Genomic DNA, 24,310 nt, shown 5'->3' with positions numbered 1-24,310 from the left:
AAGGCCGACGCCCAATGTCATAGTAGAGGGCACATACAATCCCAAATGACAAAGTTCAGGAAAATGACCTTAAAAAAAACATTTAAATCATCTGAAGAGAAACGTAAACTTGCCAATATGCCATTTATGACACGGAGTGGCAAGGAACGGCTAAGGTCTTTCCCTATTTTCATGACTAGTGGTTCAGCTTCACATGACGATGGAAGCCCTCCTCCCGCTAAAAAAATCAAACGAGTTAAGCTGGCAAAAGCACAGCGAAGAACTGTGCGTTCTAAGAAGATATCACAAATCCCCAAGGAGAGTCCAAGTGTGGTGGCGGTTGCGATGCCTGACCTTCCCAGCACTGGACGGGAAGAGGTGGCTCTTTCCACCATTTGCACACCCCCTGCAAGTGCTGAAAGGAGCACCCACAGTCCACTTGCTGATATGCAAATTGAAGATGTCACTGTTGAAGTACAACAGGATGAGGATACTGGTGTAGCTGGTGCTGAGGAGGAAGTTGGCGAGGAGGATTCTGATGGTGATGTGGTTTGTTTAAATCAGGCTCCGGGGAGACAGTTGTTGTCCGTGGGATGAAAAAGCCCATCACGGTCATGCCTGGGCAGAAGACCAAACATTCCACCTCTTTGGTCTGGCAATATTTCTATCCAAATCCGGACAACAACTGTCTTGCCATATGTACCATATGTAAAGGTGAAATAAGTAGGGGTAGGGACGTTAACCACCTAGGAACATCCTCCCTTATACGGCACCTGCAGCGCGTTCATAAAAAGTTACTGTCAAGTTCAGAAAATTTGGCTAAGACCGTAAGCAGCCCAGGGACACCTAAATCCCTTTTTCCTGTTTTATCCAAGGAATCGGTGGATGAGGAGGATTAGGATGACATCTTGCCTCTGTAGAGCCAGTTTGTGCAGGGACACATTAATTGCCAGCTTGTTTTGTGGGGGCCCAAACGAACCAATCATTTCAGCCACAGTCATGTGGCAGACCCTGGCGCTGAAATGATTGGTTTGTTAAAGTGTGCATGTCCTATTTATACAACCATAAGGGTGGGTGGGAGGGCCCAAGGACGGAATTGTCTTGCACCTCTTTTTTTTCTTTGCAGTATGTACTGTTTGGGGCCCAGTTTTTCAAACTGCCATCCTGTCTGCCACTGCAGTGTCACTCCTAGATGGGCCAGGTGTTTGTGCCACCCACTCGTGTCGCTTAGCATAGTCATCCAGCTACCTCGGTGCAACCTTTTGGCTATAAAAACAATATTGTGAGGTGTTCAGAATAGACTGGAAATGAGTGGAAATGAAGGTTATTGAGGTTAATAATTGAATAGGAGCATAAAAACCCACAAATTCTGTGATTTTAGCTGTTTTTATGCTTTTTTTAAAAAAAATACAGATCCAAAACACAAACCCAGAACCCAAAACACGGAAGGGTGGTTTTGGCAAAACCAATCCAGATCCAAAACAAGAAGAAAGATCCAGATCCAAAACCAAAACACAAAACACGAAAAGTGGCCGGTGCACACCCCTAGTGTGAACCAAAATAAAATGTATGCATTATTTTGTAACCATTAATCCACCTTTCCAGACCAGCATCATAATGCATTCTACACAGGTTTCCAAAACAGAAGCTGCACAGAAAGTGATAATGCATTTTCTCTATTACGTGTATGAATGAAACACATAAAGGGCCTGATTCTGTGTCACAAGCAGCTCTGTATGCGGCCACATTCCAATGCACATATTTTGGTAACAGGATGTTATTGCGAGTAAGCGCACATCATCCTGTGTGCACATTGCGCCGACCCATTGATTTTCCATACTCAGTCACAGCCGTCATCTCTGGTATTGGCACTTACACTATCCCATGCTGGGTGCAAGAGATCCATCTGCAGGACTCAGAACAGGATGGTACCTCTGGCTACATGCCCATGGCATTCTATCTCTCCTATTATTCTTACGTGCATCCCCCCGTTCCACATACAGAGAGAAACAGCAGAGGTCTGTCTGACTAAGAATTATAGGCAAATATGGTAGAGTACATATGCGGTTTGCTATAATTCACTAGATGCAGCCATGTACAGAGCTGCGGGCAACACAATTCAGGCCCAAAATGTGCAGGAATAATATGGCAGCTCAACAAGGCATAGCACTCTGATACATAGAAAATCTATCGCATTAAATGAGGGGACCTTTGTATTAATTGATTCCAGCATGTGGGAGATCTGGGGATTAGAAGCACACCAGCCCTGACTTATTACACTTCTATAGCATAGGGTGCTATTGTCAGGTGATCACAAGTAAAAAACTACTAAGAGGGCACATTTTTGAAAGAGGGGAAATTCCTCCTTTACATGAGGTTACCCCAAGAAAATTCCTCTTTTACATGAGGTTGCCAAGGGAGGCATGGCAGAGGAGAGGAGACTGCAGCTGGGCTACTGACAGATAAGAGAGAAGGGGGCAGCATCGGACCCGGTACCCTCCAACAAGCCCAGGTAATTAATACCCGCCCCCCCTCTCAGCGCCACTGAATGGGGGAAATTAATTGTGTTAAGTACCCTTCCCTATCTGCCAGGTCTACTAGTATTTCTGCAGTGCAAGTTGATATTGCCTGGTGATCACCAGATAATAACCACAAAGAGGCCACATTATTTCAAAGAGGGGACTCCCCTCTTTCAAATAAAGATGCCCCTGAGTTTATTCAAGCCAGGATGGGATATATATTCCCCTATCCCTGGACTTTATAATAATCTCTGGAGCTCAAATGTGTTCTCTGGTGATCACCGATATTCACCACAGAATAACTTCTCAGGGATCAAATCATTTGATAGGGGAGATTCTCTTCTTTCATATGAGGTTTCCCCTTAATCTGTGGATGCCAGGATAGAGCAGATAGAGCACTCAGAATGCTCTTTCCTCTATTTTTTAGCTTTTAAAAAGTTCTTCAATGTTTAATCTGGAAGAGTAATGATGATTAATGACATCACAGGGTCGACAAGATGACATCATCAAGCCCCACTCCCTTCCATGTCCAAGCCAAATCAACTATAAGAGGGGACTGTTAGGTAACTTCCCCATCCCAATTTGAACCTCTACATTGCTTAGGACGAGTTCCACTCGTCCTTAGCAGCAAAATGGTTAAAAGAATTCTGCTGAACCCATATAAATGTACATAAAATAGTGGGATCATATGGACACTAATTTCATAATGACAATATAAGGTGCTGCCACTCTAGTCAATGCTCCTAAACCTACATTCAAAACTACTAATATTTAGATGTACACATCATTTAATCTATCAAAGTAATATTTGCATAGTGCATACTAAGATTTTTTTTTTCTTCACAGAGACCTCAAGCCTGAAAACATTCTAGTTGCTGAAACGGGTCATCTGAAGATTGCAGACTTCGGTCTTGCAATTGAAAACATGCTAGGAGACAGAACAGCCAATGGATACGCAGGAACACCTGGCTACATCGCTCCTGAGGTGAGGTGCACAGGATTTCCTACTGTTACTCATGTAACTACTCACATTTCATAGAGGAGCCTGATATAATGCAATATGGCTATAAAAGGCACACTTTAAGAACACCTGTACATTACCCTCACAGCGTGTGACTACGGTAATGTACCATGATGCCTGTGCAGTGGCAAATAATCTCTCCACTTATGGAAACATTGGCATTGTGTACATCTCTGTATCAGGCCCATTAGCCATTGTCAGAGATCTCTTAGAGAGACTTCAGGCTCTCACATGTGATTACGTTGTTATAGTTGTATCTGCAAGATCACTGGTGACCCAACCATGCAGAGAGCTAATCCCCACACCCCCTGGTGGTCCCTCTGCTTTAGCTGTACCAAGTCCTGGCTATAGCACTGGTGCTGGTTACACATTATGAGGGGATGACAAGGAGTTCTTAGTTATTTATTTGGATCTTTCTAATGATGGCCATCATCATCGTCACGTGATTTATAATGTTGTCTTGCAATGTTACTATGTAAATAGTAAGAAAAGGTGAGTAAGGTAGGAGACAAGACAGTAACTATTATTATATTCCTGATATCTCAGGTCAGGGAAATATCCATGATTTATAAATAATGAAATAAAGTAATAGTAATGCCTGTATAGTATACATGCAGCCTTCCCCAGTGTCAGACTGGAGCACAAAGGGCCCACCGGGGGAATGCAGTGGTAGGGGCCCATGCTTTGGGGTGTGACCAGTTACCACAGGGATGGGGTCAGCCCCCACAGAGGCTTGGACAGAGAATGGAGACCATGTAACTGACCCTATAATAGTGTAACAATGCATAATTCAAGTGTACAGTCTGAAACCTGACATTAGAACAAGTGGTGGGGCCCCCAGACAGTGGGGCCCACCGGTGATTTCCCCTGTACCCCTGTGGGCCAGTCCAACCCTGGCCTTCCCCATACAACCAAGCACATGCCAATATGATTACAAGCTTGCACAGTCACTCATCAGTGTTCTGAATTGGAGCATTACATTGTATTGTTATTCTACCTCCATGTATTCTATCCCCACATAAACACTTATTATATAGAGTGATGGACTGGGGCAGTGAGATAAAAGAATGTACATTAGAGAGGGATTGGTGACAGCCATAATAACTATTATCTCTCTTCTGGTAGATGCGGTCTGGCAAGAACTACAACGCTGGTGCTGACTGGTATTCGTTTGGTGTCATCCTAACCCAAATGATCACCAGCAGACTTACCTTCCAACGTAAGCTATTTAAAGCACCAGGCGCAGCAGCCAGAGACATCATTGTAAAGGTAACCTAGATATTACGTTATTTCTGTAACTTATACAATTCTAATGGCTATAGATAATGTTGTATAACATTATATACAGCATGAGGGAAATCCTAGATATTTCATTTAACATACCATTTATCACTGTGCTACAGATGGCGGTCACCATCAGGATGCTTGCTCAGTGCGTCTCAGACCCATGCACACATTTATAACACATTTATAACATCCGGCACTTTTGTCTGATGTATGAAATGCATCCTCCTCTGCATCAGGCCCAATGTGAGACATGCTACAGTCCCCAGATAGAATCTCAGTGTTATCATACTGTGGTCATGGACATATCACTTTATATTCCTCTGTGCCAGGCAGCAGAAATGTGTATAAAATGATTGTGTTAAGTACTTCTGCTGTATTAATTAAAGTCACTAAATTAAATACAAATCACTCTTTCAGCTGCGCGATAAAGATCCGACCAGACGACTCGGAGTGCATGGAAAGATCCGCCACCATCCATTTTTCCAGCATGTTGACTGGGTCTCAATTGAAGCTCTTGAAGTTGCACCCCCATACATACCCGCTCCAGTAAGTATAACACAGAACTTGTATGAGCTCCTGGGCAGCCTGTAACTAAATGCAGATCAGCAGATGATGTATAAGTGTCAGTCATATAGATATAAGGAGATGTGCACCTGTCACTTCTACCAGCTCTCTCTAATACACTTACACATGTACATTGTAATCAGAAGTCAATTAACCTACCAATGTGTTTTTGGAGTCTGGAAGGAAACCCACACCAACATGGGGAAAACATACAAACTCCATGCATATAGGGCCTTGGCTGAAAATGTAGCTCATGACCCCAGTGCCAAGAGGCTGCAATGTGACTAATATGCCACCTGGCTACTTTTACATAATTATAAATGGAAATTTAAAAATAAGATATTCTTGTGATCAGGGCTATACAGTAATTACTGACAAGACCCATTTATAAGGGTTTTCTTTCTACAAGTGGACATACAGTATATAAGAAAGGATTTTTATTACTTTGACAATACTTTCCTATAGCTGAATTCACATCTGTGACCAATTACAGGTGTGATTCCCCTGACCCTCATAATAAGTTTTAAAGGACACACAGGGCTCTATTTAACAAGGAAAGTGAGAAGCGGCATAACAGCATCACTTCTTTTCTCTTGTCTTTTATCTCCATATTTATATTTTTGGGCTCCGGGACAGACCTAGTGAGGAGATAACAGAGTCCACTGCCATCTTTTACCCTTCTGCCCCAAAGTAGCCTGGGGTGCAATGCAGTATGGGAGAAAGCAGGAAGAGATTGGTCTGTTCCTGCTTATCTCCCCTGAGGGTGCACATAATGCCATCCTTATATGGTGTTTTATTGTAGTGAGAAGCTTTGCTTCTATAATTTCTTAAACAGAGTTTTGTGTGCAGTCCCTATTGAAACCTACGGGGTCTGCAGCACTGTTATTAGAAAAATAATGCTGGACAAAAGCCTTTATTTCATTTACTAAATAAACCCCACAGTGCCTTGTGCCTGCGTGGTGTCACTCTTTCCTAATGAATTGGCAGACTTCATTCTCATAAATGCTGGTCCAGGTCACAAAGAGATTTCCTCCTCTGGATCATTGGCAAAACATAATACAGACGCTGCACTGAGTAAAATCAGCTGTGAGCAACCAGTGCACCAACATTTCCATCAAGGCAAGATGTCGGCATCTGTGGAAGACCACAAGTTAGCACAAGCAGAGATGCTGGGCAGAATAAGGGAGCTCATTATGAAGCAGGGAGTAGGTATACCGGCACTCCTATATTTCCAGAGCAGTAAGGTCAGAGATTTACATTCTCAGAGTGATATTTTGGAAAGGAGATAAGGGTGGACATGGTGCATTTCCTTTTGTTCAAAGGGAACATTTCCACTATTAATGGGGCTCTTCTTGGCCTTCATATTGCACTTTGGGGGAGAAAGGCGAGGCTTAACAATGGGGGCTGGGCTTAGCGCCAGAGGGGGGTAGCAGCGGCGGCCGGTTGGTGCATGCGCGGGGCGCTGGTCACTTTATTTTTTTGCAAAAAAACAGTGACTGGTGTACGGACGGGATTCGCAGGGACAGAGCTTTCTCACAAACTCTGTCCCTGCAAGGTATTTGTAGTAAATCCCTGTGATATTGCCTTTATTCGCAATGCAAATTCAGAGTCTGATTCAGAGCCGGACGCTCTTTAAGAGCTTTCACTCTGAATCAGGGCGTTTTTTTTTTGTTTGACCATCATGACCATCGGGGCTTGCGACGAGACCCTTGTGGTAGGGTCTCGTCCGTCGCAAGCCCCAGAGAGCTTCCTGCTCTAACAGAGCAGGAAGCTCTCCACTGACATCACTGGTGATGTCAGTGGTGCCTCCCACAAACGGCAGGCGTTCCTTCGGGAACGCCTCCGTTTTTGTAGCCACCCCCCCCCCGCTCTGCCTACAAAATAGGGTGAGCTGTCGATCAACATCGACAGCTGCCTCTTTTGTAGTGAGTCCCGGAGCGAGAGAATGCCTCTCTCGCTCCGGGGCTCGCACATGTGCGCGCCACGCGAGCGCAGTATCCCACCATCGACCCACTTGCGAGCGTTATGCATCGGGCCCTCAGTCAGTAATATCATACTACAATCTGCATTACCAATGCGGATTGTAGTAAATAGAGCCCTTTATGTTTATGTTAATGAATGGGGGGAAATAAAGTGGTCATCACTGATCATCAGTTACGCCCATATGTTACCAGATTTTCAATCTAACCAATCAACTAGTTGCATGGTTGGACAGAAAATCTTTACGTGTGTGTATGCAGCTTTACACATTGAAATGAAAGATGCAATAATCACTTATTTCTTCTTTCTGTAGCCAACCATTCCTCACTCTGGATGCAGAAAGAACCACCTGGAAAGTCTGGAAGCAGCAGAGGCCAGCAAACAGCCAATAACATCTAAGGACCAGGCAGTATTTCATGGGTTCTCATTTACCAACTCCACCTGGAGAACCCTGCCAAAGCCACCCTGCCTATAAGTACACAGAGCTCAGGCAGCAGCACTGCTGGTTACACCAATGGAGGTCTCTGCATGTATGTACATAATATATTTATGTGTTATTATTTGTAAACAAGGATAAAGAGAGAAAAAAGGGAGCTAGAGCTAGTAACTATAATGTATAGTAAGGGGCAGTAATAATCAATATTCATAATGAAAGGTGTACAATAGGCTTCTCACAAGACTAAATGGAGAAACAATAGCAGTCTTGAGATTATTAACTAAACTGATATACAGCTTGAGTTACACATAAGAGATATAATAAAATGGGGGAAATGGAGGATAGGGGGTGAGGAGAGGAGAAGAGGCCTGTCAGGGATGTTAGCAGGGGACGGACACCTTGGAAGAAGCAAGAGAACCATGCAAAATCAGTTCTTTCACGGGGCCTTATGGTGCATGATCCAGGGCAACAAATGCTGGAGAATGTATTACAGCGCTCATGAAAGACGCTAGTAATGTACTCTAGCTGGTATGTACCCAAAATGGAACTGATCAGTGCAGTGGATGATTGGGTTATTGTATGTCATGTACAGCGTAACAGCCAGGGCTGCATGTAAATGGTTGTAGAGTGTATCACCAGAGATAGAATAGGGACAGGATAAGTAATAAGGTGCGTTCTGTCCACAGATCATCTGATAACATCCGAGAGAGCCAGCTAGTGGAACACCATCATACACATGAAGAGAAGGAGCAAGGATTCCACCGAGGTCGTCAGATGAACTCGTTACTTGGTGAGTATAGTTTGGTCAGGGACATGAATGGTGGTGCTCTCGCAGAAATGGCCTTTCTTTTTCTTTACAGAAATCCAAGACCGGTGTACAAGGCAGGGATCCTCTTCTCCCGTGTCAGTGCTGCGTCCATCAGTGAGGCCTGAGTTACATTCTCTGAATACGGCTGGATCACATCATGGTGAGTCAGGAATTTGAGGCGTCTCTGTCTTACTATCTAGCTCTACACACCCTTACTTATTGGCATAGTGGGCAGGATCATCTATAATATATTAGGACCAGGGAGTGCCCAACACCTCCCGTACCAGCCCTAGTCCTGTTTTTATTCAATCACTAGCCATTCTCTGCTCACCACACTTTTCTATCATATGTTACCCTTTGCCTACCAGCTACAATCTCACATTTAATGTCCTCTCTACCAGCTTTTTGTTCATATTCCATCTGGTCACCAACTTTTCCCTCACATGCCCCCATGCTCACCAGATTTCTGTCACATGCCACACACTCCCTACCAGCTGTACTCTCACATGCTCCCACTGCCTCCATGTCTTATCTCCCATGACACCCTCTGCCCACCAGTGTTTATCCCATATGCCAACCCTTGCCTTCCAAATTTTCTCACCCCTGTCATACCTTGCCCAACAGAAGTTCTCATACAAGTCTCACAATGTACATTACACAGACCCCACATTGGCCCTCATTCAGAGGTGGTCGCAAGAAGCTTCATTTTTGAAGTGCGGCCTCCTGGTCGTTAGTTAAGCTGTGGGTTACCACTCACGGCTTAACAACCGACCAGGTTGATGGTCGCGATGATGATCACCATTGCGACCATCGGGGCTTGCAACGAGACCCAAAGGTTGGGTCTTGGCAACCGCAAGCTCCAGGGAGCTTTCTGCTCTGATGGAGCAGGAAGCTCCCCACTGACATCACTGATGATGTCAGTGCGGCCGCCCACAAAACGGTAGTCGATCCTTAAGGAACGCCTCCGTTTTGGAAACCACCCCCGCGGCCAACCTACAAAACAGGGTGAGCTGTCGATAACCATCGACAGCCGCCCCTTTTGTAGCGAGCTTCGGAGCAAGAGAGTTTCTCTCTCGCTTCGGGGCTTGCGCACGCGCAGTGCAGCTGCTGCGCGTGCGCAGGGCTACCCATCGACCCGGTTGCAAGCACATCGGTGCTTGCGACCGGGTCTGAATGAGACCCATTGTCCTGACACTTTGCCAGCCTGATATGTACAGTACTGATACAATTACATTATACATACCACACTTTATGCTGACAATATTCCAGCCTCATATATGTACAGTATCTAATACCCAGCACATTACAGGGACCACACTCTGCCCTGATTCCATGTCTGACTTATATACCGATACCAAGGCTATAACAGGTATCATACTCTGCCCTGACACTATGCCAGCTTCATAGATGTTCAGTCTAATATCCAGCCTGTTACAGGGACCACATTGCCAGCCTCATATGCACATTGCCAGCCTAATATACAGGGGGGTTAGTGTTAGCTTGCGGGGAGGGGGGGGTTAGGCATCCCGGGGGGAGGTTAGTGTTAGCCACCCCCCCAGGAGACTAAGGTTTAGGGTGCCAGGAGGGGGGTTAGGGTTAGGCACCACTGGGGGGGGACTTAGGGTTAGGCAAGGTTAGGGTTAGGCACCACTAAGGGTGGGTTAGGGTTGGGGGGGTAGGGGAGGGTTAGATTACTTACCTAGTAGCATCGGGATCTCCTGCTGTTGGGCTTCCAGAGATGGTATTTGAACAGGTGGCTAAAGAGCTGTCGATATTTCAATACCATTCCCAAAAAACACAGCCTTATATACTTAGCTACACATACAGTACCGTGCAGAACTAATACATGTTCTTATCTACAGAAGGGTTCAGTGTTTGTACAGAGTAATGTCCCTTTGTTTTATTTATTTCCCATCCTCCAGCATTACTCCAAATGGTTTGGTATACCGCATACTTGCCGACTAATTTTTTCTCCTCCCCGGGAGAAATCCTGGGAGGAGAAGCAGCTGGATGGCAATGGGAGGGTGGAACATGACGGTCCAAGTAATTAAGCCCCGCCCCCTCATGGTAAGTTGCCACAATTCACGCAGCTTTAAACAGGGGTGGAGCCAAATGATGCGATTCTTGTAGAATCGCGTCACAAAACCCTGTCCCCAACACGGGGACCCGCAATCACCGCAGAAATTTTCCCTATTATGCCCACTTCACTAGGAAGTGGGCAAGAATGCGGGAGAAATGCCTACTCTACCGGGGGTGCGGGACTTACCTGAAAAATCGTGAGCCTCCCGCGACTTCTGGGAGAGTAGGCATGTATGGTATACCGGCAGAGCCGTAGCTAGACATTTTGGTGCCCTGTGCCAGAATTTGCATCGGTGCCCCCCATGTTGTAAACAGGGCAGACTTGCCTACCCTCCCGATTTGGTCGGAAGCTTCCCGATTATCGGGTGCCGCTCCAGACCCCCTGGAAAGGCAGGCAAGCCTCCCGGCTGCTGTCTGACCCCCCGACTACAACTAGAAACCCCCCCGCAGCAAGGGACCCGATGACGCGATTCGCGCTAAATCGCGTCATCGTGGCTCCGCCCCCTGCTTTACAGTGCCTTTATTTTCGGCATTGTGAAGAGAGGGCGGGGCCATGATGGCGAGATCGCACGGATACACCCCTGGCCCCACCCCCATGCAGAGTCAGTGCCCGGCCATGCCCCCCGCTGTGTGCAGGCATTCAGCTCTCTCCCGGAAGGAGGGAGCTATATGTCGGCAACTATGAAACAGGGACAGTGAGCGTTACAGGCGCGCGTCCGAAAAAAGGGTGTGGCCACACTATTCTACCCCCCAATTCACATTACGAGACATAGTAGTTCCCCTTATGCACATTACTCTACACAATATTGTCCCTTATACACGTTAGTAATGCCCCTTACAGATTATGACCACACAGTAGTAGTGCCCCTTACAAATGACGCCACACAGTAGTAATGCCAATTACACATTATGCCCATAGTAGTAGTGCTCCTTACACATTATGCCCACAGTAGTGATGCCCCTTACACAATATGCCCTCAGTAGTAATGCCCCTTACACATTATGCCCACAGTAGTAATGCCCCTTACACATTATGCCCACACAGTAAAAGTCCACCTTACACATTATGCCAACACAGTAAATATCCCCCCCTTTACACATTAGGCCAAACAGTAACCCCCCTCCCCCTTACACATTAGGCCAAACAGTAAAAATCCCCCCTCCCCCTTACACAGTATGCCAATTAAAATCCCCCATCCCCGCACATAAAGCGGCACTTAGCTTTATAACGAGTCGGGGGTGGGGGCATTAGGGAGCCGCAGTCTCTGTATCTGCCGCAGTAGGGGGAATGGCAGCAGGCCAGCGGCTCCTCATCGCAGGCCACCTTGGGACTGACTGGGAGATGTCATGACGTCTCTCCCAGCCCAAAAGTGATACTACCAGAAACAGAGAGGGGGCGCTGCAGCGCTGCCCGGTCCACTGTAAAGTATATAAGTAGCGGTGTGCCCGGCAGTTAAAGACCCAAGCACACCGCTACTATTAATCGTTGTAGCAGGCAGTAGTAGCCATGATCGTAGGTGGAGGCTGCCAGTTCCGCCCACAACGCAAGTGCGCTCTGTGTGGATGCACCGGCCGCACCACCCTAGCTACGGCCATGTATACCGGCACCCAATCCCCTGCTTTCATTAACAGTCATTTAGCAAAACTCCATTTATATTTTCTAGTTACAGATTATTATTATTATTGTATATTTATACAATGCCTGGTAATATGTAGCTAGCAATGCAGGAACCTGTGCTGGTTGGCAGATGGGAGGAGTGCTGGTACCTAGCAGAAGGAAGTGGCTATCTTCTTTATATACACAAATACTGGACTGCATACCCTAATTTGCACACCAGTGGAGGATTCTAACTAGGGGCAGCGGGACTGCAGCCCCCCCCCAGTAATAATCTGCCACTGTGAGTCCCCACCAGTGATCTCTGTTCTGACTCCGGCACCGCCCGCTCACTGGCGTGATAATCAATAGCAGGGCAGGCACAGCAGGGAGCAGGAGACAGTCTCCCTGTGTAGACATGCCCTGCGTGTCGGCACTGGCAGTGTAGTATAACAGCCCAGATGCTTTTATACTACAGCTGCGCATGCACATTTTTTCCCCCCCCCCGAGTCCGGCTTTTGCACGTGTGCAATACAAGATTAGGATCCCGGGCAGCCCCCCGGCTGGGAAAGGTAAGAACCGCCACTGGTGCACACTCTTAGGGGTATATTTACTAAAGTGAGAGTCTTTAGAATTGAGGATATTGCCCATAGCAACCAGATTCCAGCTATTATCTTCTAGAAGGTGCTAGTTAAATGTTAAGTAGAATCTGATTGGTTGCTATGGGCAACATCTCCACTTCTAGAAACTTTCACTTTATTAACTATAACCCTTATTCTTTGGAAGGGTTATGATTATGATTAGATGCCTTTTCCTCTAATTACACTGCAGGCTCTATGAGGACCCCTTGTGGGCTGGGTGTTGGACAGTCATGAAATAATATAAATATGACAATGTGCTATAACAACAGATATTACCGTTCATCAGTCTAGTGGATAGATGTATGATAGAAAATTACTACTTGGTTGCTATGGACTACATCATATGATTTATCTTAGTAAATCAACCCCCATGCCTTAATAATTAATAAGACTTAAGTATAAAATAAAAGCTCATTTACTAACTGCAACATATGACGACATTCAGTGTGTGTTCTGTTTATTTAAATGTGCGTATTAGGACATGTACAGGGGAAGCCCATGTTATACCTTTGGTAACTGTCCACAAAATGGAGATAAATCTATTTTGGATGGATTGTGGTGCACGTGGAAATGTAGATGACAGGGATGCCGACATTCTGGCTGCCCCTTCCGGGAGGGAACAGCCAGATTGGCATAGCAGGGGAGCGTGGCCGGCATAGGGTGTCATGGCTGAACAGCTTACCCGGCATTTGCGGGCGGAGCGGGGGGCATGGCCATGTTTCCTTTTGGCCCCACCCCCTCTATACAATGCCTCCTATTATTGCACAGTCACCCTATTCATTAGTCTCCCATATTACGCTTTCTCCTAAAACAAGCATCACCAGACATATATTAATAATGACTGGGAGGGTACTGGGAGGGATGTGGACTGTTTTTAATGCATGTGTCCCTTTTATATGTCAGTGCTTTAATTACAAAGCGTATATGTGCACCTAATCAGGCATTCATATGAAAGATGTCTGGGTGATACAAAAGCCGTCCTACTGATAGTATAGAGGCCCTGATTCAGAGCCGGACACTCTTTCAGAGCGCTCGCTCTGAATCAGGGCATTTTTTTGTTTTGGCCTCCTGGCCACTTGCATAGCTGTGGGTGACCAACCACAGCTTTTGCGAGCGGCCAGGTGATGGTCGTGACCATCGGGACTTGCGACAAAACCCTTGTGGTAGGGTCTCGTTCCTGCAAGCCCCAGTGAGCTTCCGGCTCTAAATAAAGCCCCAGAGTTAGACCAACTCCTAATTACAGACACCTTCTAAGATCCTTTAGTAGAGAATAGCCTCTGCGACCACACACTAACCAGAGAATGCCCCTATAAATGCCCAATCTCCTTCCCTTCAGTCTCAGTTACATATCACATCCTGCAAGTGTAGCCCCCGATATTTAGCTACAAACACTGATTATCCCAACTTCTCCCACCAAGATGTTGCACCACCCCTAGATGTACAGATCCAGGTGCTTACTGTATAAGTGCAAGAAGAGATGTCACAAGGCAGCATATGCTCTATAGGGGTGTAATATTATACTCTGGTATATAACCCGGCTATATTACTGCATGCTGTCAGCTGTTGGTGAGTAACAGGGAATAAACAAAGGGTACAAAATAAAGATGTATATAATGTTATACAGTATCTAGTTGTACATGTTACCAGAGTGCACATGTGAAATAGGTATACTGATCTGATATTCATTTGTAATTATACAGCACATCGAAGACAACGTAGTTATCAAGTCTGTAGAAGATCGAAGATTGTAACCAATAGAATACTAAGAATTTTTATATTTTCTGAATTATATTTGTTATATTTTATGAAAAATTTTCTTTTTTCTATATAGATTGTTATTTATATGTTTTATCTTATTTACTTTTATACTTATTTATTTACATTTTAATATTTATAGCATTTTAGTATATATTTAATAGATAAGAGTTAATAACATCAGTGGTGTGTGCTGGCCGGCTGGAAGGGGTGGTTTGGAGGCCGGATATAAATAAAATAAATTTATATAAAAGTGAATGGATTGTAATACAAGGATGGTTCAATAAGTACGGTAACATAACCTCTCACGTGTGTAATATTCTCTATTTCATTCTAATTTCCCACCAGGCCAGAGCAGGTAGACCACTGCTTCCCCTCACGGCCGTTACACTTTGCTTCATATAAGTCATTATATACTGTATTTATAAACTCTTTAAGATGCACCCTGTCTACTCCTCCTTGTATATCTCACCCTTTCCTGAGATTCAACAGTCGCATAATATCTTGTGGCCCTAGGATAACCGTGTAAGCATCTACTATCTTGAGTTAAGTCCAGGCGGCCACCTAAGTACCGGTGAACGTGTCCAGTTCTAAGGGAACAGCGGGTGGCTGTTATTGGTGAAGACCTCATCTGTGTGATTCTAGAGGTCTTACACGGTGAGTCTTGGAAGCCGTAACAGTTATACTGTCCCAACATCAGTTGTAAGATGGCAGGCTGGCAGAAATATGGTCAAACATTGAGGTGCGTAGTGTAATCAGATTTGTGTGTCTAAAGGGCATATCAGCAGCTGAAATTCATCGCCAACTTGTTGAGGTGTACATTGAGAATGTCATGTCACAGAAAGAGGTTTGGGTTTGGTACCATGTATGAGTTGAATACATTTACAGAATGAGAGGTCTTGCTACCCTATTTATTGAACCACCCTCGTACATGAAACAAATTGATATAAAATTGTAAAAGCAAACACTTTTATATGTATTAACTTTTATATTTATTTATTTACTTTTATATTTTAATATTTAGAGAATTTTAGTATGTAATAGCAATGAGATAATAACATCAGATGTGTGTGCTGGCCGGCTAGAAGGGGTGGTTTGGAGGCCGGATATATATAAAATAAATTGATATAAAATTGAATGGATTGTAATACGAGGATGGTTCAATAAGTACGGTAACTTAACCTCTCACGTGTGTAATATTCTCGATTTCATTCTAATTTCCCACCAGGCCAGAGCAGGTAGACCACTGCTTCCCCTCATGGCCATTACACTGAGGCTCATATCAGTCATACTGTCCCAACATCAGTAACATGGCGGGATTGGCAGAAACATGGTCAAACATGGAGGTGCGTAGTGTGATCATTTCTGCATCTAAAGGGCACATCAGCAGCTGAAATTCATCACCAACATGTCGAGGTGTACGGTGATAATGTCATGTCACGAAAACAGGTTTGGGTTTGGTGCACTGTCTTTGATAATAGCAGGACCGATGTTTAAGATGAGCAGTGATCTGGACGGCCAAGCATGTCTACCACAGATGACAATTTTTGCCACATTGAATATCTGATTCAGGAGGACAGACGCATTTGAGTTAGTGATATTGCTGATGAACTGAACATCTTAGTGGACACAGGAGCTCATTCAGACCCGGTCGCTAAGCTGCGCTCTAATGCAGCTAAAAGGGGTTGGGTATGCAAATTATGCGTTCGCACTGTCTGGTGTAAGGACGCCCTCTATGACTTAGAGAGCAATGGCAGAGCGAACGCACGCCGGTATAAAGACACTAACTTTTCTCACTTAACACACGTCATCTCCAGAAAGTGTATGATTAATCAGAACCATCGAGAGCCATCGGAGCTGCACGCAGCGCTTGAGGTAGACCTTATCCCACCGCAAGAACTGCAATCACTGCAGGCTGAAATACAACCAAGTGACGTGTACAATGACGCAACTTTGCTAATTATGCATACCTGTAAGACACCGTTTTGACGCCCAGACACGCCTGTGTTCGCACCACCACTCCCTCGTTTACAAGCACCTTCCCCTGTTACCTCCAACAAACGGCACTGTCACTCAAAATAGCATCCTGTGTACTACGAGCGCACGATTCCCAGACGCAGTGACTGGTTCACGCATGCGTACATTGACACATATGCATGTGCAAATGTGCGATAATCATCCATAGAGTGTGTCCGCAGCTTAGTGACCGGGTCTGAATCGAGCTCACTGTGCACAACATCATTCATGGGCAACCGGGGTACAGGAAAAGGTATTCACATTGGGTACTGAAGAACCGCACAGAAGTTCATAAAACCAATAAGTTGGGATTGTGTCTCATGCACATGACACAGTACCATGAGGAGGGAGTGCAGTTCCTGCAATATACACAATGAGAGGTCTTGTTACCTGATTTATTGAGCCACCCCTTGTACATAAAATAAATTGATATAAAATTGAATGGCTTGTAATAAAATATGAAGAATTGTAAAAACAAACACAATAAATGTTTGCCAGAACATTTCCTGCTGAGTGATGCATTATTTAGATACTTGGTGTACGGAAAATACCTGGAAGCTTTCTACAATTCATTATAATAAGCGTAGTTACATGTGGGGCTGTTCTATAGGAATCTGTGGTTACCAAGCTGTCTAATAGAATATAAAGTCACTAACGTGTATTATCGTGTTACCATATAATACCTTCTTAAATACAATGTAACTTAACTTCTAAAATAAAGACACAGACAACAGTGTTGGCATTTAAATATTTTGTCAAATTTATTTTTGACAAGTCATTACATTTTTAGACTAGAAGTTAATACTAATAATGGTGATGGCACAAAAAGAACGCACAGGACAATAACAATAAAACCGTTCAAACAAACACACACACAAGCCAAGCATTGGTGATCAACTCTCCTTTAACTTCAACCACCGGTCCAGGTAGTATAGCCATTTCCCGTCCAGGACAATTGGCTGTCACCTTACTCCACTTCATTGAGAGCGCACCCACTAAGCCTAAGTATTAACATAAACCAAGTGTCATTCTTTTCCGCCAAGCGAGGCCTAAACCGATGCACCGCCACCATAACTCTACCCTGTAACAATAAACACCTCAACCAGCAGAAAATGAGCCAATCCTGCAGGACTAAAAATGTACACCAGCTCCACAAAACAAATGTGCATCGCTGAATGAATAAACACCTGCTCCACTACACCACCACCATTCTCCACTACACCACCACCATTCTCCACTGCACCACCACCATTCTCCACTACACCACCACCATTCTCCACTACACCACCACCATGCTCCACTACACCACCACCATTCTCCCCTACACCACCACCATTCTCCACTACACCACCACCATTCTCCACTGCACCACCACCATTCTCCACTACACCACCACCACCATTCTCCACTACACCACCACCATTCTCCAACATGTACCTCACCACTGCAGTATTTTCCTTCCTCCTAGCCACATCCAACCGGGCACCAGAACCAGCACACGACCAAACACTCCTGTGGACAATGAAATACCACAATAACTGGCAGGAAGGCAGAGCTTCTGCTATCAAATGGATCTAATGACAATAGAGCGCAAATCCAATGCAATTCACTGACTTAAATCATTCCCAATGATGGGTAGAGAGGGAAAGAGTTGTCTGCAATGGATGCACAGAATTAAAATAGAACTTTTATTAGTCTTTAAAATATGTAAATCAATTATATAGTCCGTGAAATATTCAATGAAAGAAATTAAAGTGTTATATAGGTAAGAAAAATGTAATTAAAATAGATTCTTGGTACCAATACAGGTGTGTTTTTAATATTTTTCTGAAATATATGGTAGTATCCTGGATATCTACTGTATATATTACCATTTACAGTATTTAATCTATTGCAATAAATAATTATTAAACCAAATGCCACTCTGTCCGTATTATTTCAAACAATTATAGCACTGCGTTGAATGGAGTACATATACAGTATGTCCACATATCACAACATAAGTAGATATGTTCATTCACACACAGATGCAGCACCTTATAATATGGAAAGAAAAAAAAACAAATCAAGCAGTTGAACCAGAGACACACCATACCGAGGAGACATGGAACCGTAACAAAGAGGGGAGAAGGGGGAGGGGAACAACGTAGCTAACCAGACTTGAGGCAAAAAAAACTAAAAAAAAAAAAAAACCAGAGTAAACTAACCATCACGCCATATATAATTCAGAAGCCAATTGGTCCCCCGGGGGAAAATAAAAAATTCCTCATAGACTCCTGCAGTAGGTCGGCGAGTGGTTAGGCCTCCGGTGAGCTACGTTTGAGCAAAATAGCTAAACCCAGACGAATATAACGACGGAATGCAGCAGAATGCCACCGACCAAGGGATTGGATATCCCCGTCGGATAAGCCAACAGAAGCCGCAGATAAAGCAGCTCCTCTTCTAAATGAGTGAGTACCGAACTTGCCCAGCTCGAGCTCTGAAAAAGCCAAACAACGCTGCAAAAAAACATGACAAAATTGGTATTTCGTACCCGGGATACATGCTTGTGCATCAACTATGCCCCATCCCATCGTCATGCATCTGCTCAAAGGCGCGCGCCAGCACCATTGGACATACTGCAGGAATGGGATATGGTTGAAGTGAAAGCCAGTGCCCTCTACCAGCCTGGTCCGTACTGGAGCACTGTATAAGGCCTGGCATCGCTTCCGGGCATACAAATTATGTCCGCAATAGTGAGTGGTGGGTCAGCCGTCTTAAAGGCGACAACTGATTCGCGGACCCAAAATGCTACAAGAAGCGTCATGGCAAAAACCTAATTGAAACAGCAAGCATTCAAAGCTGAAAATAAAAACAAACTGAAGGGACCGCAGCCACCAAGTAAAGCAACATGGACATAACAATGGAACACCTGCAGTAAATTGCTTTAGGGGTCGACCTGGACCAACCCCTGCAGGCCCCTGAAATTATGAAGGACCTGAAGGGCCGGGCCTGTCATACAACGCAGAGAAAAGAGACACACCTGCTAAAATATGCCCTACCACAGCGAGCGAGCGCCCTTGCGAATACAGATCCAAAATAAATGTCAGCACGACTCTCTGCAAGCTCTTACGTGCATGAGCCACTGAAATCAGAAAAAACGCTCCCATTCCAGCCAACCCGCCTGATAACAGCACAAAGTCCAGGGGGGCAATGGCCCTCAAAGACAATTCCTAAATGCCGGCCTGATGATCTGCCAAACATAAGGACACGGGTCACCTGCCAGAGAGGTAATTCCCCAATTTTTACTGTAAACAAGAGGCAGTGGCCCTTGGATTTTATATTGTGTACGCATATATGCACATATTATAACCTATCTGACGTGTCGTGTATTGCGCTTATGAATACGTTTATGTATTGCACTACGGATGTTGCACCACTTCATTATTTTTTTATTGTTCAATAAATTGATTACTTTAATGCACTATGTCTACATGATAATTATGTTTTACATGTAAATGAGAGTATCATCGACTGGGACCGACTGACATATACGGGACCCCAATATCAGCAAAATTGGGGAGTATTCCATAATTCTTATTTTGGCACCGTGCGCACTTAAAATGTCACAGTAATATTTTCGCTACATATATTTTGAGTATCTTGGGGTGGTACTTTTTATTTTTTTTTGACATTTTATCTGCAGCCATATCCAAGTGCCATAGGCGCCCAGGATTACTGCCAATCATATTTTTTGTTCCCACCTGCCAGAGCAGCCTGAGGGGCTAATTCTTAGAATGGCAACAGTGCATCCGCAATCCAATTTATCCCAGGCACATGCCTGGACACAAATTGGACATTAAGCAGCAGGCAACACAGAACAATTCATGCTAGCAAACAAACAACTGGAAGAGAGGACGACCTCTGAGGTCAAGCGCCTGCAACGAGCCCAGGTTGTCACAGCAAAATCATACTCACATTACCCAAGCGGTCTCCCGAACAGCTCAAGCAACAGCATGCTCTTAGTGTACTTAGTGTGCTTGGCGCTACTTTGCTGATGCACGTGCGGCTACTGCGCACACAGGGCCTGATTCAGAGCCGTTCGTTACCAGCAGTACGCACGTTGCGTTCCGATGTTGACTAACCGCGCATGCGTCGGTGTAACACTGCGCATGTGCGTACGGCAGATTGCGAGCTTTTTTGGTCTTGTTCGTCAAATAGCGTACAGGAAGTGACATGTCAAATGTGATTGACAGAACAGGGCGTTTTTGGGCGTTGACGGGGGTGGAGATGGAAAAACGCAGGCGTGGCGAGGCGTTTTTGGGGCGTACATACATTAGCAGATGCGAACGTCAAATGTGTTCGTACCAACTCATACGTCACTGGATGATCCTCTTTCCCTTCAAAATGCTCGCACAGCTTAGGGTCTGGATTACTCGACCACATTGGCGATGGCCTTCTCCTCCGTCCCGGCACTCCACGATGTAGCATCGATTAATCACGGCTTGTCAGAAAATCAATTAGTGTTGGATTGAAAACCGGCTTGGTATGTGTTTTGAAATCAGTTTTTTGGGTTAGCACAAAACCGTACGCAGGTGGAAATCATAGCTGCTAATGTCTGGATTACACAATCAATTTGCGTACATTTGTGGTGGTTTATTTTGGGCTTAATTTTTGGTTTTTGGCCTTTGTAACAATAATGTCATCATGTGTGTGTTTTTTTGGCCATTTTGCATTTGCCTGGTGAATTTGCATCCTTATGTAAATTTTCAAATGTTCCTTAAAGAGCCCTTTTTTTTTATCATGTAAAATGTTGTTGTTGCGCGTTTTTGCCTTGTGGGCCAGGATAAAATGTAAACCATTTTTACAATAATGTCAGAATACAAAGTCGTACCTTTTTTGCACATTTATTGCTATAAAAAAACATTTTCATGCACATATTTTACACAAACATTTTTTGCAGTGTTCATTCCAAAATATTTAATAATTGTGCAAACATAAAAGTTTTTGGAAACGTAAAGCTAAAAATTAAAAACAATTCACAAGAAACGAGATGGAAGTTTTGGCCAGAAAGGAATATGAGGCAAGCACAGAAGGAGTGTGGGAAAAGTAGCCAGTGCTGTCAACGTTTTTCCCCCCATTTGGCTGGGGGAGGGAGGGCGCCAGACCGGGTCCGGGATGTCATCGGGCTGGCCTGTCCAGAGGCAGATGTTGTGGCCTCTGGACTAGGCACAGGGCTAGGCACATTTGGAGGATTGGCTGATGTTGTGCCAGAGGTGGAGAATCCAGATGTTCCGGCAGGAAGGGAGGTCGGCTCCACAATGTGCTGGCGAACGAGCTGCTCCAGGGCATTGGCGATGCGGATGTTGGCCCTGGTATTTTCTGCCAGGGCCTGACCAATGGTCACGTTGGCCGCAGCATTTTGCTCCAGGGCCTCAGCCACCCGTACCAGACTGGCGTCCATCCTCTGCAGAATCTCCGTATGGAAATCCGATTTATAATTGATTTCTGTGAGGAGGGACACTGCCTGCGAGGGGGATTGCCCTGGACTGGCTTCTGCAGGGTCCTCAGCCGGATGTACTGGTTCCTCCCCTGCAGAGCCAGCAGAAATTCTGCGGCCAAGGCTTACCTCTGGAGCAGACTCATCCGCCTGTGTCTCTGTTGGAAAAATGAGAAAAGACTCACATTAGAATCTACATATTGGCACAATAACATTTCAGAGTTGGTGACATCACAATATTTACCTTGGACAACATGAGGAGCCGCAAAGTCTGGCATGTCCGTATCCATGTTGGACACGCCAAACACCTCCACAGCCTGCACACACCCCTGTGCCAGCTCTTCTAAATCATTCAACTCCAATGACACAGGGGTGGGACCCCCACCTGTCCTCCTTGCATGCCTAGCCCTGTCCGCCAGTTTTTGCTTCAGGCGATATTTGAAGTCGGCCCATCTGTGGGTGAAATTGGCACCATTATCCTTTTGTTTTAAATGGGTTTTGGTTTTAGGGGGGGTCAAGTGTTGACTTACCGCCGTTTGACATCCCGGGCTAGACGGACATAATCACCCACCCTATTGACAGCAACGGCTACCTCCTCCCACATTCTCCACTTCTTGCTTGCACTCATATTCCTGTCTGCCTGTGGCAGGATGTCCACACACTTCTGAACCAAAACCTCCATCTCCTTTCTTGTGAATTGTGGCTGCCTTTTCTTTTTGCCAGCTTTGGCCGGAATACTGGGCCCAGCAGCCTCTTCCCTGTCATCCTCCTCACCTATTTGTTTAAATTTTGAGAATTGTAAACTTCACAACTTGCACTATATTATGTTTCAAATTAATCATTGTTTCCAAATGCCTGAAATACTTACAGCAAGACTGTTGCCCATTGTTTCCCTGGTCTGTAGCCATGTCTTAGCTCAAAACAAGAAATACACCAGAATTTTTGGTTTGGCTCATTACGTATTTATACATGCGTCCTTATTTTTCGGCTGCATCATTGTTTGTGCGTTCCTATGATCCCTCCTTAATTTGTGCGGGAAACTAAACACTATTTATGGTTTGGGGCGTCTCGAGTCGAGGTGGCGTTTGTTGATTGTTGGAGGTTACGTTGGTCGGAGTTGATTGTTGGCGGGTTTTGGAGTTGGCGTTGGTGGGAGTAGTTTTTGTTTGCTAAATTTGTTTGTTTTTTTTCCGTTCGCATTTTTTCTGTTGGTTTTGTTTTTGGCGTTTCATTAATTTGGTAAGTTTTTGGCAGTCTAACTTTTGATCAATTTGTGTCTCCTTCTTTTCCTGATTTTTTTAACGTTATTTATTCGTAATTTCATCTTTGTTAGTTTTTTTTTTGGCTCTGCCCCAAAGACCTTTTGATCCGGAATCTTATATATTATCTATTGGTAAGTTCATTTTTTCACTTGGTTAGTAAATGTTCATGTTTGTATTTACACCACTTTGTTGGACCTTACACTTGTAACCTTTGTTTTTCTTAGTCAGAAATGTTTCTAAAATGTTGTCCTGTTCTAGCTGCGTTTTTTTGAACTTGGATTTGCGAACTAATTAGCGCATTTTTAACTGCTTCTATTGTGACTGGTATTTGCGAACTAATTAGCGCATTTTTAACTGCTTCTATTGTGACTGGTATTTGCAAACTAATTAGCGCATTTTTAACTGCTTCTATTGTGACTGGTATTTGCAAACTAATTAGCGCATTTTTAACTGCTTATTCAGACCCGTTAAATTGTTTATGTTTTCCCTTTAGCATTTTTTGCTTACATTTGGCCCCAATTTGACATAGTCTGCGCAATGTCATTTTGCTCTTTGGGCAAATGTGTATTTCTCCCCTTTTATGTTTTGTCTTGCACCCAATTTTGAAACAGAAATGCCCAGCATAAATTGTTGTATTTTTATATTGTGATTCTTTACAGTTTGCACGTATCATGACAATACCCCGGCATGTAAGCATCAATGGATGGTATCATCAAGCTAAGTAAAACTCATTTTTTTGGGGGGGTTAAAAAGCCTTACATTCAAATCTTGCCATTTCAGGTTGATTTGGGTCGGATTGTTCTGGCCATGCTCCCGGAAGCCGACCAACCTCAATCTCGTCCCAGGCGTAGGCATCGTAGGTGTGCAAGGCCCCAGATATTTCAAACACG

At 44.6% G+C, this 24,310-nt stretch overlaps 1 protein-coding gene across 1 annotated transcript in view; it reads left to right on the top strand.

Annotated features, from left to right (window-relative positions):
• Window positions 1-7,825, top strand: part of LOC148511648 (protein kinase C delta type-like) — a 32,397-nt gene extending 24,572 nt beyond the window's left edge. The window contains exons 5-8 of the mRNA XM_088482878.1: window positions 3,345-3,483; window positions 4,645-4,788; window positions 5,224-5,352; window positions 7,664-7,825. Of these exons, the coding sequence (XP_088339004.1) occupies window positions 3,345-3,483; window positions 4,645-4,788; window positions 5,224-5,352; window positions 7,664-7,825 (574 nt within the window). The remainder of the gene's footprint in view (window positions 1-3,344; window positions 3,484-4,644; window positions 4,789-5,223; window positions 5,353-7,663) is intronic.
• The last annotated feature ends 16,485 nt before the right edge of the window (window positions 7,826-24,310 follow it).

This window comes from Taudactylus pleione, unplaced genomic scaffold, assembly GCF_031769625.1.
Source record: "Taudactylus pleione unplaced genomic scaffold, aTauple2 ptg000296l, whole genome shotgun sequence".
Lineage (NCBI taxonomy): Eukaryota > Metazoa > Chordata > Amphibia > Anura > Myobatrachidae > Taudactylus > Taudactylus pleione.
Note: the sequence above shows the minus strand (reverse complement) of the source record. Positions and strands in the feature narration are given on the sequence as shown.